We start from the raw sequence: 19,080 nt of genomic DNA, 5'->3' as shown, positions 1-19,080 counted from the left end.
AAAATCATAAGAAAGACCTTGTTACAATCATTGTTTACAACGCATTACCATTCTACTCACACGTTTTACTTTTAATTATATTATTATTTATTTTATAAGTTCTGAAAATACTTTAAATAGACTATTTATTATTAGATAAACTTAAGTCCTGTCTACACTATCAAACTTTACGTGACAAAAAAATGTGATATACCCATAATAATTGACATGATGATGTCATACCACTACCATATTTCAGCATGTCACTACCATATTTAGGCACGTTACAATTGTTGTTATCAAACTAGTTTTATAGTGTGGACAGAGCTTTATACGTAACCGTCTGCATTACAAAACGGGTAAAAATAAACATAAACACGTGTGAATAGTGATCATGTGTAATATTGGTGAAGAAAATATATCTTATCTTATGATGATATAATATCAATAATATGTAACTTTATCGTCTTTAATTTACAAGCAACGACATTGTTGCTCTTTAAATTCTGCTGCATGCATGTAGGCATATTATCAATATTCATTTTATACACTCAAAATCTGATTCTAACTGCGGAAAAGAGTAATTTCCAGAAGAATCAAACGTCATGGTTTTGATATATTTATCAGGTCCATTAATTAATTCACACGTCAAAGTACAACTTTTCAAGGGAATTCTGATATCAACCTGATAACAGCCATATTGTTGATTAATGATATCTAATAACATCCAAGTTTTATCGTCATTGGATTTACTATCTTTAGTTTCATTTGTTCTTCTACGGCATATCATCTTCAAATCTTTTATGTACACATCCTCTCCGACTTCATTCCGTGTTTTTATCAATATTTTCGGGAGTACATTTGTATACTGAAGAAGCACTCTCATTGAAGGAGGGTGTTTGTATATAATTATTAATCTTGATTTTGAAATATCAATACCAGCTTTCAATGCTACCTCAAACCTATGATTATAATTGTGTTCTCTTGTATTTTTGAAGTCACCAGTAATGTCAATATGTTTTGAAAGGTCATCCATTCGTTTGGAAACAGCAGAACTTGACATTAGTGCCATAACATGGTTTGGACTAATCAGTAAGCTATTTGTAGTTTCCCGCATACTGGAGAATTTAGCAATAGCTAATTCAGCATCACTTTCGTGGGCGTTCAGTAGCTTCAGGTTGTGTTGGTGAGTTGATTCGAGGTCTTGTAGTTGTTCTTTTTTATACTGATCGATCAATTGCTGTGCTTTGTTGGCTTCGTCTGTAATTTTCACTTCCCACTTCTTGTATGTAGATATCTCCAATGCCTTTTTCTTTTTCAGTTGATTGGTAAATTCACGAAAACTTATTAATTTTTTATCTGCTTCACCGATAAAGTTTTTCGAAAGTGCTGAGAATGATTCAAACGCAGTTTTTATTTTGACTATGTTATGACCATCAGATTTAGAATGTTCAATGAGTGTACATCCAACGCATACTGGAATCTTACACGAGTCGCAGTAGAAATGAAACGGCATATTATGTTCAGAGCATAACACAGGTTTAGAAGCAAAGCGTTCTACAGGTGTAATCGCTGCATATTCTTTCATTGTGATAATACAATGGTGTTTTAATATCTTCATTTTTGCATGAGTAGTTTTGCACGGTGTACAATATAGCTCATCGCAGTCCTGACAGAAGAAACATGCTACTGTACTACAAAGACTACAGGTTGGTGCTGTCTTCTGTTCCAATGTTGTAACATAGTCCAACAAGCCACTGATGAAGATGTTGTTCTTCAGGTTTTGAAGTCCTCCTTCTGGAATCTGGCACACCTCACGGCATGTTGGGCAGCTGAGTACACCATTGCTTTTCTTCACCCATGCCTCAAGACACTCAAGACAGAATGAATGAACACACTTTAGAATCTTCGGGCTTGTGAAGCGATGCATACATAAAGGACACTCAAGTGCCGCGGCTTCAATTCCTTCAATAAGGTCTTTAGATGCCATGGTAGTCTTATTCTGAAAAGTATACAGTATCAGAACAGGTCGATATTAATTGAAATATGTGTTGCTTTCCATCATACCTTACCGTACCATATCAATCTACACATTGTTACTATAGTAAATATTTTTAGAGGCATGGGGACTACAGTATTATGAGAACATGTTGTTTTTTAATTGAGACATGCCACGCCCAATTTGTAATAGATAATTAACGTTATTTTTATGAGGACATATACCTATATAATCTACTGTTAGGACTACCTAAATCTGCATTGCACACCACCATAATTACCATAGCCAAAAGTACACCACAAAGTATTTAACTTACAGAGTTACTGCTGGTGTCTTCAAGGACGTACTTGTCTTCCTCCGTCTCCCTATCTCACTGTAAATGTGTGTAGTAAATATTCATATCATTTATAGTAGGCCTATCTATTCTATTTTAAGCTGTACTTTGAACTTGTTCAACTGATGTATAAGTTGTACTGCAATTACATTGCAAGCACAGATTGGGGAGTGAATTCTACGCATGGTGTAGGCCTACTTTTGGTGCGTAAACATTTTTGGCGAATTTCATTTAGGCCTAAAGACGGAACAATTTTTTTTATCACTCTTAAAAGCAATAAAAACGTGCGATTATTATTATTTCTTATTTGGTAGCATCGTTACAAAAAAATTAATATTTTAATATTTTTAAATTTTAATATTTTAATATTTAAATATATTTTCATTTAGAAAATTTGGGAATTTAGATTCCTAAATTGGCTCTCCAGATATTTTAGAGAATTAGCAGTGTATCCACAAAACTAAATGTGCTGTTTTTTTTAAAATGTTGATTATGAAATAATTAAACATTGTGATTTCATTGGAGTTTAATCGTATCATTTGCATTTTAGGTTTACAAACTAGCCTACACTACACCAGTGAATATCATTTTTGAAATCTGTAATTTTGTAATACTAATAATAGCACCTCTGTCAATTTGGGAAATCCAACTCCAGTGTTACACAATAGCAGGTTCCGTAAACCGTTAAATATTGCCCTTTAAATGTATGGATCTGTAAATATAATTATATATACATGTATACGGTTTATATATATATATCAATTAAACTATAACAATTTAACTTTTTTACCAAAACCGTGGGAATAGAAATCAACATACCTGGTCTATTACAGTCTCGTCTATAATTGTGTACGCCAGAAAAACAAGAATAAAACATAAATAGCGCCACCAGTTCATCAACTAAACACGATGTGGAGGAAAGAGTAAACAAGAAATATTTCTTACTATACAAAAAACGTCGCTCGACTTTTTGACGTAACAAATTAAATTATTGTTCTTTCTTCATTAATGTGAAATTGATATTTTATTTAATAATCTAAGAAATAATGATTTATTATCAATTATTTATTTATTTATGTTTAACAATCAGTAGTAAAACCCGTGTGTAACGTAAATGTAGTCTGAAATGAACGAAGTCCAAATTACAGGCCTAAAAAAAAATCTAATTTCCCAGCCGCCGACATACGTACGTATTTAATCGTGACAATTCTTCATCTATACACATATTTACCATAGAGGAAGGATTGTTTTGATAATAAAATTGTCTGCCAAAACGAAAACATAGTTTATTGAACAGTTCTTACAGGCTACTATCTGCATATATCACATATAGATTCTCTTTTCTCAGACGTGATTTAGACCGGGTTTGTAGAAGTCCAGTCCTAGTTTCCAAATACCCATTTTTGTCAGCCGTAGGACTATATAAGCTTCCGCGTGATCACAGTTTCTTAATGCTTCTGTCCTCTTGATTTAACTGCCTAAAGGCGCGGCGCGAAATGACAAAGTAATAATTCCTCGGAACTACTTTTACCAAAAAAATAACCAAGAGAAACAATGATTTAGCGCATTGAAAGCTTGCTTATATGCGCTATATAAGAATGAACTATTATTTCACCATTTTAGAACAAACAGTGATTCAGTTATAAAATTCTCTATATCTAAAATATATAAAGTTCGGTTACACGAGCTGCTGCAATATGTACAAAAATGTTATATTAAGTCATAAGCGAACTGTACATATAATAATGATCCCTTTTTGTGCCTAAATTTCATTATTTATTTTTTAACGATCTGTTGGTGGACCACTATGAGGTAGTACACTTGCACATTAATAATGATGGCTATCAAATGAAATATTTAAAATGCTCTGAATTCATACAAAAACAACAGTGTAACATTTTATTTCATTATGAATGTATTTTCCTCTTGTTTTTACAAATTAAATTTTGCTAAAATTTATTATTGGCCTGAATATGTATGCTTATTGTGTACATAGTTTTACTTGAACTTTACTATCATAATGAACGAAATATCAATTTCAACTGAAGTAACTCCTACAATGAAATAAGGTGACTGAAATATACCGTAAATATTCAATTAATCTGTATGTACCGTTATTATATTTCGCCATTCAATAATGAAGGTTTGTTTATTTTTTGGTAAATGCGTTGTCACAGTGTAGATTCTTTGTAGATTACGCCACATTTATTAAAATTCATATTTTACATCGGTAAACTTACATCATTTTTATATCGTATGTTTGAAAATTTGTTTTTAATGTCTGTACACATTTTCTATCTTAACATATTTTTTCATCATTACGAATTCTTATCACGATTAATGTTTTAAACATCAGTTTACATGTATTGTCTACATCTCAGCTTTATTTGTTAATATATTTTCTACCCATAAACACCTGCTTTCCTCTTTTCTCCTTTGTAACATTATCTTATGTTGACTCATTTATCTATAAAACATATTACCTATCATCATTTTTTTAGTACAATTTATTAAAGTACAAACTTAACTAGTGATGGTGTAACTTGTTTGTTTACCGTACATACTATCATTTTAAGTGCAGTTATTTTAATTTTTAAAAAATGTTTCTTATTTAAATAAGTGTAAATGCTGATTCTTTTGAAACGCCACGTGAATCAAAATTAACAGTTTTGAATAATACATCAGATCCATTAATAATAAGACAGATCAAAGTAGTACTTGTAAAAGGATCTCTATTGTCAATGATGTAATGGCCATCGTTTTTATCAGTGACATCTACAGACATGCAGTTGTTTGTGTTAACATTAGTTAGTGGTTTACTTTGGTTTATTCTGAAGCATTTGACTTTCACATCTTTCTTATAGACAGCTGCTCCTTTGGAATCCCTCGTTATACACTTTATTCTAAACGAATACATATCTTCAAATGTTATTTTTGAAATATCTGTAGATTTCACAAATACTTCTAATCTGGTGCTATTGTACTTTGAAACATTCGGTTTCTGCATATCATCAGTAATTACATTTTGCTTTAAATGATCGTCGATTCGTTTGGAAACATCAGAACTAGACTTTAGTGCCATAGCATGGTTTGGGCTATGTATCAAGGTACGTGCAATTATTCCCTGCATACTGGATAATTTAGCAATAGCCAATTCAACATCACTTACATGGACGTTAAGTAACTTAAGGTTGTGTTGGTAAGTTGATTCGAGATCTTGTAACTGCTCCGTTTTATACTGATCAATCAATTGGTGCGCTTTATCTGCTTCTTCTGTAATTGTCACTTGACGTTTCTTGTAAGTAGACATTTCCAATGCCTCCTTCTTTTTCAGTTCATTAGCAATTGATTGAAGGCTCCCTAATCGTTCATCTGCTGTTTTAATTAAGCTTTGTGAACGTATTGAGAATGATTCAAACGCAGTTTTAATTTTGACTATGTTATGATGCGATTGGGGATGTTCAATCAGCATACATCCAACGCATACTGGAGTCTCACACGAGTCACAGTAGAAATGAAATTGCATATTATGTTCAGAGCATAACACAGATTTAGAAGCCAGGCGTTCCAAAGGATCTATAGCAGCATATTCTTTCATCGTAACATTGCAATGATGTTGTGACATCTTCATTTTCTTATGATAATTGTTGCAAGGTGTACAGTATAACTCATCACAGTCAAGACAGACAAAACATGCTTCTGTACTACAAAGATTACAAGTTGGCGCCGTCTTCTGTTCTAATGTTGTAACATAGTCCAACAAGCCACTGATAAATATGTTATTCTTCAGGTTTTGAAGACCTCCTTCTGGAATCTGGCAAACTTCGCGACATATTGGACAGCTGAGTACACCATTTCTTTCCTTAACCCATTTCTTAAGACACTCAAGACAGAATGAATGAACACATGTGAGAGTCTTTGGTCTTGTGAAGCGATGCAAACACAGAGAACACTCAAGTGCTGCAGTTTCAATTCCTTTAATCACTTCTTCAGATGCCATGGCAGATTAATGAACACTCTTGAATAATCCTAAAAACCAATAAAGGCTGCAATATTATTATTTCTTATTATCCAAATAATATCCTCATAGCCTAGATGATAATAATAATATTATCATCATAGATTCCTGGACGTTGAGACCTATCATCATTCTATGTTTTAATGTACCATATTAATTAATTAAGCACACACATTTAATAGTACCTATATTATTTGTATTTAGAACCAACAGCTTTTTTCAGAAAATTTGGGAATTTAAATTAGGCCTAATAAATTGGTATTACTATCTAGGCACATACTATAGATACAATACAATGAAATGCTGGTTTTTAAAACGTTCTATAATATTTAATTCAACACTGTGGTTTCATTGAGGTTTAATTTTACCATTTGCATTTTAGGTCTACAAATTTCAGGACCACATTAGTGAATATAATATTTAAAATACTGTTGTAAATTGTAGGCCTATTATTCTAATAATAGCACCCCACCCAATTTGGAAATTCCCACTATACTACATGGTACACTATAATAACTATTGCCGCTTGTCTGGTCACATCGCCCCTGGATAAGAATGGCCCTTTAAAATACATGGATCTGTAAATATAACTATATACATGTATATATATACATATATTGGCAAACAATGATGTAACTACTTTGCCAAAACCGTGAGTAGCAGAAATATTAAAGCTACATACCTGTTTATATCACAGTTATAACGTCTTATTCTTTGTGGTTATCTCATCGATTGTGTACATAAAAAAACCAAGAATAAAACGCCAAATAGCGCCACCAGTTATTACATCAACTAAAAACTATTTGGATGAAATTAATTTAAAAAGCAATTCAATGCAATTCTATTTATTATTATCATTTGAATAAAATACATAGAAAATTGTGAAACTGGCAGCACAATACAATACAAACTAGTACAAAACCATGACACGTCATTCTCTAACATTCAGTGCTCTAATTTATTTTCCTGCATCAAGTATCAAGCCACTTTCCTGTTTCAATAGTAAACAAAATAGTATTAAATTACTTCATATTCTATGTCTGAACTACCGATTATAATTCTTCAAAACTATTTTTATCACAGAAAAAGAAATTAAAAACTATGAATCTAGCTATATTGTTTAATTCGCCTTTTAGCATAAGCCAATTGGAGCAGAATGTTGGAGCAGCATGAAACAAGTGAACCAGAAAAAGTACAGAGTTTTGAGTTATGATGTTACCGAATAGTGCGAATTGCATGGATAGAGAGGAGAACAAACAAGTACGTGCTGTTTAAGATCGGACACCGCTGGAGGCTTTTGGAATTCGTTGAAAAACAACAATTACAATATTTCAGACAAAACGACATCGGGGACTCGAACGAGAGAAAGAGATTTTAATAGAAACTGGGTAAACGATCAGGAGGAATTAAGGCAAAAGACAAGATGGATGGACGGAGTGTAACAGCAAGGAGTGACTGTTGTAAAGCTGTGGAAACAGTTAGAGGACAGGATCGAGAGAGAGAGGAAGGAAGGAATCTCATCATATACTTGGCACACCTGCTTGGAAACTTTAGCAAGAGCATTTTGTTGCAGACAATCGTACTACCTGTAAAATAAAATGATCTAGTCGCTTCCCGAGCTGCCGCAATTATGTGCCTTTTGTATTAATTTGACTGGAGACAACAACTTAATCAATGACACGTAGTTTTCTTTAGAATTAGATTTGTTGTTTTCTGCAAGTTTTGGAGCCCTCCTTCTGGAATTTGACTCACTCCACATCATGTTGTTCAGCTGGCCTACATATGTTTAAGAGGGAAACCCCTTTAAAGTAAATGTTCATAAAATGTGGTACATACGTGTTATGTCTTTTCGTGTGTAGCGGACTAATTATAGACAAGATAAAATAAAATAAATATATAGCCAAATTAAAACAAAAAACATTAGAATATATTTTTCCATTTGTAGTTTTATTATATTACATGCTTGCAATTTGCTCTTTTAATTCCAATTACTTATCTGCTGATTCTTATTCTTCGGAATGAAGGAATTAACAATCAAGCTATTTAACGTATTATATTTGATAGCATAACTAACTACATAAGCTGTTGGTTTTTCTACACTAATAGCTGGGTGTTTTACTACATAATGGAGTGAACAATGAAGTGTTCAACGGTTGTAACTAAACACGTCACACGAGTCACAGCAAAACATTCATTCTAAACACAATTTCAGAAGCGTTATACAGTAAAAGCAGCATCACTAGCAATAATACTGGTAAAAGTTATTAGTGTTTCTACATAATGGTTCATAACTGTTTGAAGCTTGATTCTCTACATATTGTGCCCATTGCATCAAACTCAACAGCTTTGAATAATACATCAGATCCATTAATAATTAGAACAATCAAAGTACAATCACGTGGATCTTGATTCATAATGTAGTAAGTGCCCCAGTCACAGACGATGTCTACTGACGAGCAATTATCTCTATCAGCATAAATTTGTTCACTTTTGTTTATTCTGAGGCATTTCAATTTTCCATCGTCCATATTGGCCCCTGTTTGACTAAAATATATACATGGGTACATGCCATTATTACCCTCATCTGACATAAAGAATTCTGATTTTGAAATATAAATATCTGGTTTAAAAATAACTTCAAATTTGATTTTATCATATTCTGAAACATTTGGTTTATGCATATCATCAGTAATTTTATTTTGCTGTAAATGTTCATCCATCTGTTTATAGATATCAGAACTTGACCTTAGTGCCATAGCATGGTTTGGGCTATGTATCAAGGTACGCGCAATTCTCTGCATACTGGAAACTTTAGCAATAGCTGATTCAACATCACTTATATAGGCATTAAGTAACTGGAGGTTGTTTTGGTGAGTTGATTCAAGATCTTGTAACTGTTCCGTTTTATACTGATCAATCAATTGGTGCGCTTTATCTGCTTCTTCTGTAATTGTCGCTTGACGTTTCTTGTAATTAGACATTTCCAATGCCTCCTTCTTTTTCAGTTCATTAGCAATTGATTGAAGACTCCCTAATCTTTCATCTGCTGTTTTAATGAAGCTTTGTGAACGTGTTGAGAATGATTCAAACGCAGTTTTTATTTCGACTATGTCATGACCATCATATTTAGAATGTTTAATTTGTGTACATCCAACGCATACTGGAATCTCACAAGAGTCACAGTAGAAAAGAAATGGCATATTATGTTCAGAGCATAACACAGGTTTAGAAGCCAGGCGCTCCAAAGGATCAATGGTTGCGTATTCTTCCATTGTAATGATACGATGATGTTGTGACATCTTCATTTTCTTATGCGAATTTCTGCAAGGTGTACAGTATAACTCATCACAGTCACGACAGACGAAACATGCTGCTGTACTACAAAGATTACAAGTTGGCGCCGTCTTCTGTTCCAATGTTGTAACATAGTCCAACAAGCCACTGATAAATATGTTATTCTTCAGGTTTTGAAGTCCTCCTTCTGGAATCTGGCAAACTTCACGACATATTGGGCAGCTGAGTACACCATTTCTTTCATTAACCCATTTCTTAAGACACTCAAGACAGAATGAATGAACACATGTGAGTGTCTTTGGTCTTGTAAAGCGATGCAAACACAGAGAACATTCGAGTGCTGCAGCTTCAATTCCTTTAATCACTTCTTTAGATGCCATGACTGATAAACACCTCTTGAATAATCCTTAAAAATAATACGGTACGATATTGATTGGCTTTTGTTGTAATGTATACATAAACCTGTAGCGATGCATGCCATGACACTAACATTTTTACCAAGTTTCAATAAATAATATATCAGTGCATGGCTAGAGATACATAAACTTCATATCAAGAAGAATTACCCTACAAATGGTAAGTATGCTTTATTTGTTTAATTTAGGTAATCTTTTTATTAGTCTATTGCAGTGGAATCCATATTAAGGAGACATTTTCGGGACCTAGCAAAAGTGTCCCCTGAGTTGGCCGTAGAGTTAACATTAATGGCCGTCGTTTGTTTTCTTATAATGTGTCTCTTTAATAGAGGTATCCCCTGAATGGGGGTATCCCAAAGAAGGGGTGTCCCCTAATAGAGGTGTCCCCTGAATGGGGGTGTCACAAATGAGGGGTGTCCCTTAATAGGGGTGTCTCCTGAATAGGGGTGTCACAAAGGAGGGGTTCTACTCTGTACAAACAATTACAATTTGGACTTATCCAGACATTATGACTTCTCTCCTTTTGAATTTTATAGTCTGAATTATTAGGCAACAACACGCAAGCAAGAAATGTATATAAAAAGGATACTAAATCCACAATTAAAAACATACTTTAACTAGGCCTAAAATATATTAACAAGTCAGAAATGTCTACTATATATATATGAACTATTATTTAGTAATAGTTATGAGAAAAAAAATCAGTTAACTTACTTTACCAAGATTGTAAACGTTAATAATACTACTAACTTCCTTGTATGGGTTTTTACGGAGGTCTATTTTAATTTCCTGTTATTCGTTGTGCTGTAACAAAGGTGCTGAGAAGAGTTTGTATAACTATTCTACAGCGATGATAACATTGTGACGTATTGTTATTTGTGTCATTGTCTTTTTCGTTACTTTGGTAATGTGGTTCAACGCACTCCCATCGCCGTTAATATTAATGTACGGTCTTCGAAATTATATAACGCATCGTAACTATATATACAGTAATCATAAAAGATTCATCGAAGGATAATAATACGAAAATCATATGAAGTTCATTCTCTCTTTGTCAGTAGTTGTAGATGGATTATCACTACCGGTATTGTTCCTCTGACTATACCAATTTGTCACTACAGAAATATAAATATGAAAAATAATATTTTGTTGCATGGAACAAAGAGTGCTGTGGTCTGTTGTGGAGATAAACACGACACAATGTTATGATCGTCTAATGTAAAAATTTGTAAAAAAAAAAAAAACAACTCACCAATAGACAGACTCCCAGGTTCATTAAGAAGTAATAAATAGTTACTACATTAGTTTTAAAGAACATTTTCAGACTGACTATCAAACGACAGATGGATACACATACAAGTAATATAGTGCGAACTTCTATCTATATTTATTGATATGATAATGAATTTAACTAAAATGCAACTTTTTAAAACCAATAATTAAAAATCTGATTATTTACAATGAAAACGTATTATACAGCAGCTGTACATTTCTTTTTAATATTTGATATTGGAATACAAATATATATTTCGATTGTAGTACCATTATACTACAGAAAAGGCCTAATAACTATGATAGCTTTTGATAAATTACAATTTGATTAAAGAATTCATTTCAAAATGTATGTCTACAAATAAAGCTCTGTCTACACTATTATTAAACTAGTTTGACGACGAGGCATGGGCAAATTACATATTTTGTCACATAAGGTTGACAGTACAGTAGCAGAATCGGGTGCAAATTTGGTAGAGTAGACAAAACTTACGGCTATGGACTAACCACTCAAACTATTCACTTTTAACACACCACATTAGCAGTCTTGTTATGTTTTGGTTAGTCTGGGCTCCAGACGGAGTTTTGTCTTAATATTAGTAAAAATATAAATATTTTTGCACATATGGCGTTTCATACGTGTATTACTTGAGTTTGGATTTTCAGACAAAAATCGCGGTCGAAATAAAAACCAATAAATAAATTTTAAAAAAAGACAATAAATACAGACTTGGGGCAAGTCTATGTTTTGGTGTCAGGTTATGTTTCACAACATGTTATTAAATATAAAACATGAGGTGACAAACTTGGTCTTCAAATTTCACTTAAATATTATATAAGCAACTACATTACACAAACAATTACACTATATTACACGTGAAAGGATTGGGATACAGTCAGTATTATACCGAAATATATATATATATATATATATTTTACTGAACCTTGTGTACATTATTTCGTTTTAGACGCAAGAACAAGTTATTGGTAACCCGGCTTTTATGAAAAGCGGGCGTTGTACATTTTAAGGTAAATATGTCTGTTAGGTAGCCAATAAAATACCGGATTACCGGTATACATGCTTCGCCGACATAAACAAGTTTATAGTAACTTAACCCGCCCTAATGAAGAATGAAATGTGTATTTTATGTTAAATGTTGTCACAATTTGTACTGACAACAAGTTAGCAAAGTACGAACTAGTAGAGTAATGCAGGGCTGCCATTTAAAACAATTAATAATATTTCTAGTTCAAAGGAGAATGAAGTCAAAGACATTTGCAAAATTACCCATTCCATCACATTTAACAGCTCTGTATAATACATCAGATCCATTAATAATCAGATAGATCAAAGTACATTTTGCAAATGGTACTCTACTGTCAATGCTGTAACGGCCATTTTGGTGATTGGTGATATTAATTAATGACACACAATTTTCTTTACTAGCTTCAGTTTCTCGGTTAACTGCGAAACATTTAACTTTTACATTTTCCTTATAGACAACTGCTCCTTTACCATTCTTTGTTATTATGTCAGTCGATCTGTAGTTCATCTTTTCAAGTTTAAAAGGTTTTATCAACATTCTATCTACATTATCTTCCCTATCAGTTTTGTAAAATGTTGATTGGTTAGGTGAAATGTCAGCTTTCAATACTACCTCTAAACTGGTGTCACTGTATGTTGAAACATTCGGTTTCTGCATATCATCAGTAATTACATTTTGCTTTAAATGTTCATCCATTCGTTTGGAAACATCAGAACTAGACTTTAGTGCCATAGCATGGTTTGGGCTATGTATCAAGGTACGTGTAATTCCCTGCATACTGGATAATTTAGCAATAGCTAATTCAACATCACTAACATGGGCGTTAAGTAACTTAAGGTTGTGTTGGTAAGTTGATTCGAGATCTTGTAACTGTTCCGTTTTGTACTGATCAATCAATTGATGCGCTTTATCTGCTTCTTCTGTAATTGTCGCCTGACGTTTCTTGTAAGTAGACATTTCCAATGCCTCCTTCTTTTTCAGTTGCTTTGCAATTTCTTGAAGGCTCCCTAATCTTTCATCTGCTGTTTTGGTGAAGCTTTGTGAACGTGTTGAGAATAATTCAAACGCAGTTTTAATTTTGACTATGTTATGATGCGATTGAGGATGTTCAATCGGCATACATCCAACGCATACAGGAATCTCACACGAGTCACAGTAGAAAAGAAATGGCATATTATGTTCAGAGCATAACACAGGTTTAGAAGCCAAACGTTCCAAAGGATCCATAACAGCATATTCTTCCAACGTAACAATGCAATGATGTTGTAACATCTTCATTTTTGTGTGGTCATTTCTGTGACTTGTACAATACAACTCATCGCAGTCTTGACAGACGAAACGTGCTACTGTACTACAAAGACTACAATTTGGAGCAGTATTCTGTTCTAATGTTGTAACATAGTCCAACAAGCCACTGATGAATATGTTGTTCTTCAGGTGTTTAAGTCCTCCTACTGGAATCTGGCAAACTTCGCGACATGTTGGGCACCTTAGTTCTCCATTGCTTTTCTTCACCCATTTCTCAAGACACTCAAGACAGAATGAATGTACACATGTTAGAATCTTAGGTCTTGTGAAGCGGTTCATACATAAAGGACATTCGAGTGCTGCGGCTTCAATTCCTTCAATTACTTCTTTAGATGCCATGACGGGTAAACACTCTTGAATAATCATAAAAAGCAATAAAGAGTGCAATATTAGTATTTACTCTTGCGGTAGTAATAACATACGTAAACGTGCACATTGACCGATTGTTTGTCATGTGTGTATGTGCGCGTGGGTTATCACCTGATCCTGGAAATCATGGATTACATAATATTGGATAGCAACAGTATGATTATACCATGCTAAGCCTATACACATTTGATAGTACTAAAAATGAGTGATATAATTTATAATATATATAATAGCTTTACATTTTTCAGGCTGCCAAGTATATCTTTAGTATAAGAATGCCATATTATAATGACTAAATGGTAAAATGTTGATAGATTAAAAATTGTGATTTCATTTGGTTTTTGATTGTACAATTGGTTTTCAAGGTCTACACCTACACCACAAGACAACACAAGTGAATCTAAAATATGAAATACTGTTGTAATAATTGTAATAACAGTAATAACTACTGATAATACCGCACCCAGTTTGGAAATTCCCACTCAGCAACCTAACACTATTTTTTCTGATCACATTTCATCATCACCTTTCAACTTGTACGTGGAGCAAATAATAATATATACAATATAGAAAAATTACTTTGTCAGAACCATGAGGTGCTGCAAGTGTTTTTGCCTACAATAGCAATATAAATATTGTTTAGACTTACATACCAGTTTCTTATCACGGTTATCGTCTTATTCTTTGTGCGTCATCTGATCGATTGTGTCGCCAGAAAACCCAAGCAACAATAATAATAAATCAATATCCAATTGCTCTATTATAGATATAGCGCCACCAGTTATTGTATCAACTATGAGGAGGAAAGAATAATAAATTGTCCTGTGCCTGTTAAGGATCAAGATACTGTCTTGGTTCAATGAATGTTAATATATGAAAAATTGTAATTCCTCGAAATTACCACAAAAAAAGAGAAATTAAAACCTAGTGAATCTAGTCTAAAATGTTCGTTGCAGATAATTTAGAACAAGTCATAATAATCCAATTTGTTTCGGTTAGTCATAAGCATAAACTTTGTTGTAAACTAATAACCGTACATATAATATAATGATTCATTTTTGTGTCTAAATTTCATATTTATTTTAACACCGATCTGTTGGTGGACCATATGAAATGCACTCGCATATCAATTATGATTGCTATTAAAGGAAATATTTATAATGCTTTAAATTCATTTTAAAAAAATACAATGTAACATTTTAGTTTATTGTGAAAATAAAACTGTTGCTTTTTGCCTACATACCAGTTTCTATCATGGTGATAACGCTTTATTCTTTGTGCGTCTCGACTGTGTGTCACACAGACCAAGGCAAAAATAAATTAAAATTGTTCTAATATAAATAGCGCCACCAGTTAGTACATCAACTAAAAAATACTGATCATAATTCCTCGAAGCTATTTACAAAAACAACAAAAGATAAACGATTTAGGCCAAATGTTTATTTCGCTGACAGCCATTTTAGAATGGCCATGTTAAAACATAATTAAGAACACGTTGTATTAATAGCAGTACGTATATAAAATGAAATGTCTTCATTCGTTTACGAGCTGCCGGAATTTGAACACCGATCTGATCGCGGAACTATGAAATCACTCCGCTTTATGGTCCATTAATAAAGGCAGGCCTATAATTATGAAATCTGCTCTAAATTCATACAAAAACAATACAATGTGGTTCACAATTGTACAACTAAATTATTCTATATAAATGTATTCACTCTTATACAATGCATTTCTATTAACTTGATTCATATTTTTGCCAACATATTTTGAAATTTGCTTTGTAGGCCTATTGTATAAATAAATGAATGAATGAATGAATGAATATTTACACATTTTTGCTTAAAATTATTAGTGGCCTGAAAATGTATGCTTATTATAATATAAGTGACCATAACAATTATTTTACTATCTCACAGTTAAACACTATTCTAATATTAAAAGCAATTGTTTGAAAAAAGTGTAAAATTGACTATGAATTTATAATGGAAGCTGAAAGATAACTATGGTATATATGTTATTTTGCTTTAATAAAACTAAGACGTTTTACTTAAACTTTAATATCATAATGAAGTAAATATCACTGTCGACTGAAATAATTCCTACAATGATTTAAACAATAAATTGACTGGTAAATATGAAATTCAATATCTTTTGAAACTGAACTATATATATATAACTGTATATATAACAATAGTACCCAATTTATTATAGTACAGTATAAACTTAACTAGAGGTGTATTTTTTCTGAGAAAAAATATGTTTACCGCACCTACTATCATTTAAGGTGAAGTTAATTTAATAACTACATAATTCTTATTTAAAGAAGCATGAAGTCCGATTTGTTTATAGACCAGGAACCAAGTGAATCAATCTTAACAGTTTTGAATAATACATCAGATCCATTAATAATTAGACAGATCAAAGTACAACTTTTGAACGGAATGCGATCGTCAATGATGTATTGGCCATTGTGGTGATCAGTGATACGTAATGAAACACAGTCGGGTCTATTATCCATAGTTGATACACTTTGGTTTACTCTGAAGCATTTGACTTTTACATGTTTCATATAGACAGCTGCTCCTTTGGAATTCTTCGTTTTACACTTACATGACCTGCATGAGAACGGATATTGAAATGTTGATTTTGAAATATCTGTAGATTTCCCTAATACTTCTAACTTCGTATTATTGTACTTTGAAACATTCGGTTTCTGCATATCATTAGTAATTATATTTTGCTTTAAATGTTCGTCCATTCGTTTGGAAACATCAGAACTTGACCTTAGTGCCATAGCATGGTTTGGGCTATGTATCAAGGTACGTGCAATTCCCTGCATACTGGAGAATTTAGCAATAGCCAATTCAGCATCACTTACAAGGGAGTTAAGTAACTTAAGATTGTGTTGCTGAGTTGATTCAAGATCTTGTAACTGTTCAGTTTTATACTGATCAATCAATTGGTGCGCTTTATCTGCTTCTTCTGTAATTGTCGCTTGACGCTTCTTGTAAGTGGACATTTCCAATGCCTCCTTCTTTTTCAGTTCATTGGCAATTGATTGAAGGCTCCCTAATCTTTCATCTGCTGTTTTAATGAAGCTTTGTGAACGTGTTGAGAATGATTCAAACGCAGTTTTTATTTCGACTATGTTATGACCATCAGATTTAGAATGTTTAATTTGTGTACATCCAACGCATACAGGAATCTCACACGAGTCGCAGAGGAAAAGAAATGACATATTATGTTCAGAGCATAACACAGGTTTAGAAGCCAGGCGTTCCAAAGGATCAATAGCAGCGTATTCTGTCATAGTAACAACGCAATGATGTTGTGAGATCTTCATTTTTGTATGGTCATCTCTGTGAATTCTACAGTATAACTCATCACAGTCACGACAGACAAAATATGCTTCTGTACTACAAAGACTACAGGTTGGAGCTGTCTTCTGTTCCAATGTAGTGACATAGTCCAACAAGCCACTGATGAATATGTTGCTCTTCAGGTTTTGAAGCCCTCCTTTTAGAATCTGGCAAACTTCGCGACATATTGGGCAGCTGAGTACACCACCGCTTTTCTTCACCCATTTCTCAAGACATCCAAGACAGAATGAATGAACACATGTCAGAATCTTAGGTCTTGTGAAGCGGTTCATACATAAAGAACATTCAAGTGCTGCAGCTTCAATTCCTTCAATTATTTCTTTAGATGCCATGACGGATATTGAATAATCCTAAAAATCAATACAGGGTGCGATATTATTATTTTTTTGTACCATGTTAATTAATTAAGCATGCACATTTAATAGTGGTTATATTATTTGTATTTATGATGTAAAATTTCTTTTCATTTTTTCAGAAAATTTGGGAATTTTAAATTCATAAACTGGCTCTCTGGATATTTTAAAAAGATGGTCACCTGGTAGGCATACTATAGGCCTACTGGTTTTTAAAATGTTGATTAGTAATTAAACATTGTGATTTCATGGGAGTTTAATCGTATCATTTGCATTTTAGGTCTACAAATTTACAGCACCAAAATAGTGAATATAATATTTAAAATAATGCCTAATAATTCTAATAATAGCACCCTACCCAGTTTGGAAATTCTCACTCAGTGTACTAATACTAAGCAGGTTCTTGGTCGTTTTATTGCCGCTTATCTGATCACATTATCGGCCCGAATAAGTATGGCCCTTTGAAATGTATGGATCTGTAAATATAATTATATACATGTATACACATATCGACAAACAATGTAACTTATTTACCAAAACCGTGTGAAGTACAAATATTAGGTCTACATACCTGTTTCTATCCCAGTTATAACGTCTTATTCTTTGTGCGTTATCTCATCGACTGTGTACACCAGAAAAACCAAGAATAAAACATAAATTCGCTGACAGACGTTTTAGCCATGATATTGGAGCATAATTAATGGAGCATTAAACAAGTGAACCAGAAAAGGTTTTTAGTTGTGATGTTACCGAATATTGCGAATTTCATGGATGGAGAGGAGAACAAACAAGTACGTGCGTGATCAGACACAGCTGGAGGCTTTTGGAATTCGTTGAAAACAACAATTACAATATTTCAGACAAAACGACATCTGGGACTAAAACAGGAGATTTTAATAGGAACTGGGTAAACGATCACGAGGCAGGCAAAAGACAAGATGAATGGACGGAGTGTAACAGCAAGGAGTGACTGTTGTACAGCTGTGGAAACAGTTAGAGGACAGGATCGAGAGAGAGAGGAAGGAAGGAATCTCATCGTTTACTTGGCACAAAAAAAGAGAGATCAAAACTTGTGAATCTAGGCTAAAATGTTCGTTGCAGATAATTTAGAACAAGTCATAATAATTAATCCAATTTGTTTCGGTAAATCATAAGCATGAACTTTGTAAATATAATGATTTTTGTGCCTAAATTTCATATTTATTTTAACACCGATCTGTTGGTGGACCATATAAAATGCACTCGCATATCAATTAAATTAATTAATTATTTATAATGCTCTAAATTCATTAAACAAAATACAATGTAA

General features: G+C 33.0%; 4 protein-coding genes across 5 annotated transcripts; all 4 read right to left on the bottom strand.

The window, feature by feature from the left end:
- Nucleotides 1-22: 22 nt before the first annotated feature.
- Nucleotides 23-3,747, bottom strand: LOC144842255 (E3 ubiquitin-protein ligase TRIM33-like). 2 transcript variants are annotated; one of them, XM_078698665.1, is made up of 5 exons: nucleotides 3,617-3,747; nucleotides 3,132-3,212; nucleotides 2,939-3,024; nucleotides 2,295-2,351; nucleotides 23-1,981 (listed from the first exon to the last, which is right to left on the bottom strand). In XM_078698665.1, exon 5 carries the CDS (start codon nucleotides 1,967-1,969, stop codon nucleotides 518-520), a length of 1,452 nt encoding a protein of 483 aa, XP_078554791.1. In that variant the 5' UTR covers nucleotides 1,970-1,981; nucleotides 2,295-2,351; nucleotides 2,939-3,024; nucleotides 3,132-3,212; nucleotides 3,617-3,747; the 3' UTR covers nucleotides 23-517. The 2 variants fall into 2 exon arrangements, with proteins under 2 accessions (XP_078554791.1, XP_078554792.1); XM_078698666.1 differs by lacking the exon at nucleotides 2,939-3,024.
- Nucleotides 3,748-4,184: 437 nt separating this feature from the next.
- LOC144842330 (tripartite motif-containing protein 2-like) lies at nucleotides 4,185-7,085 on the bottom strand. Its single transcript, XM_078698767.1, has 2 exons — nucleotides 7,013-7,085; nucleotides 4,185-6,341 (listed from the first exon to the last, which is right to left on the bottom strand). Exon 2 carries the CDS (start codon nucleotides 6,310-6,312, stop codon nucleotides 4,924-4,926), a length of 1,389 nt encoding a protein of 462 aa, XP_078554893.1. The 5' UTR covers nucleotides 6,313-6,341; nucleotides 7,013-7,085; the 3' UTR covers nucleotides 4,185-4,923.
- Nucleotides 7,086-8,268: 1,183 nt separating this feature from the next.
- LOC144842006 (E3 ubiquitin-protein ligase TRIM56-like) lies at nucleotides 8,269-10,785 on the bottom strand. Its single transcript, XM_078698342.1, has 2 exons — nucleotides 10,755-10,785; nucleotides 8,269-10,030 (listed from the first exon to the last, which is right to left on the bottom strand). Exon 2 carries the CDS (start codon nucleotides 10,002-10,004, stop codon nucleotides 8,616-8,618), a length of 1,389 nt encoding a protein of 462 aa, XP_078554468.1. The 5' UTR covers nucleotides 10,005-10,030; nucleotides 10,755-10,785; the 3' UTR covers nucleotides 8,269-8,615.
- Nucleotides 10,786-15,471: 4,686 nt separating this feature from the next.
- Nucleotides 15,472-18,574, bottom strand: LOC144842488 (E3 ubiquitin-protein ligase TRIM56-like). Its single transcript, XM_078698937.1, has 3 exons — nucleotides 18,343-18,574; nucleotides 18,130-18,247; nucleotides 15,472-17,768 (listed from the first exon to the last, which is right to left on the bottom strand). The coding sequence occupies exon 3, from the start codon at nucleotides 17,748-17,750 to the stop codon at nucleotides 16,356-16,358; it is 1,395 nt and encodes a 464-aa protein (XP_078555063.1). The 5' UTR covers nucleotides 17,751-17,768; nucleotides 18,130-18,247; nucleotides 18,343-18,574; the 3' UTR covers nucleotides 15,472-16,355.
- Between the last annotated feature and the right edge of the window lie 506 nt (nucleotides 18,575-19,080).

The sequence above is a fragment of the Antedon bifida genome, chromosome 5 (genome assembly GCF_963402885.1).
Source record: "Antedon bifida chromosome 5, ecAntBifi1.1, whole genome shotgun sequence".
NCBI lineage: Eukaryota > Metazoa > Echinodermata > Crinoidea > Comatulida > Antedonidae > Antedon > Antedon bifida.
This window is presented reverse-complemented; position numbering and strand designations above follow the sequence as displayed.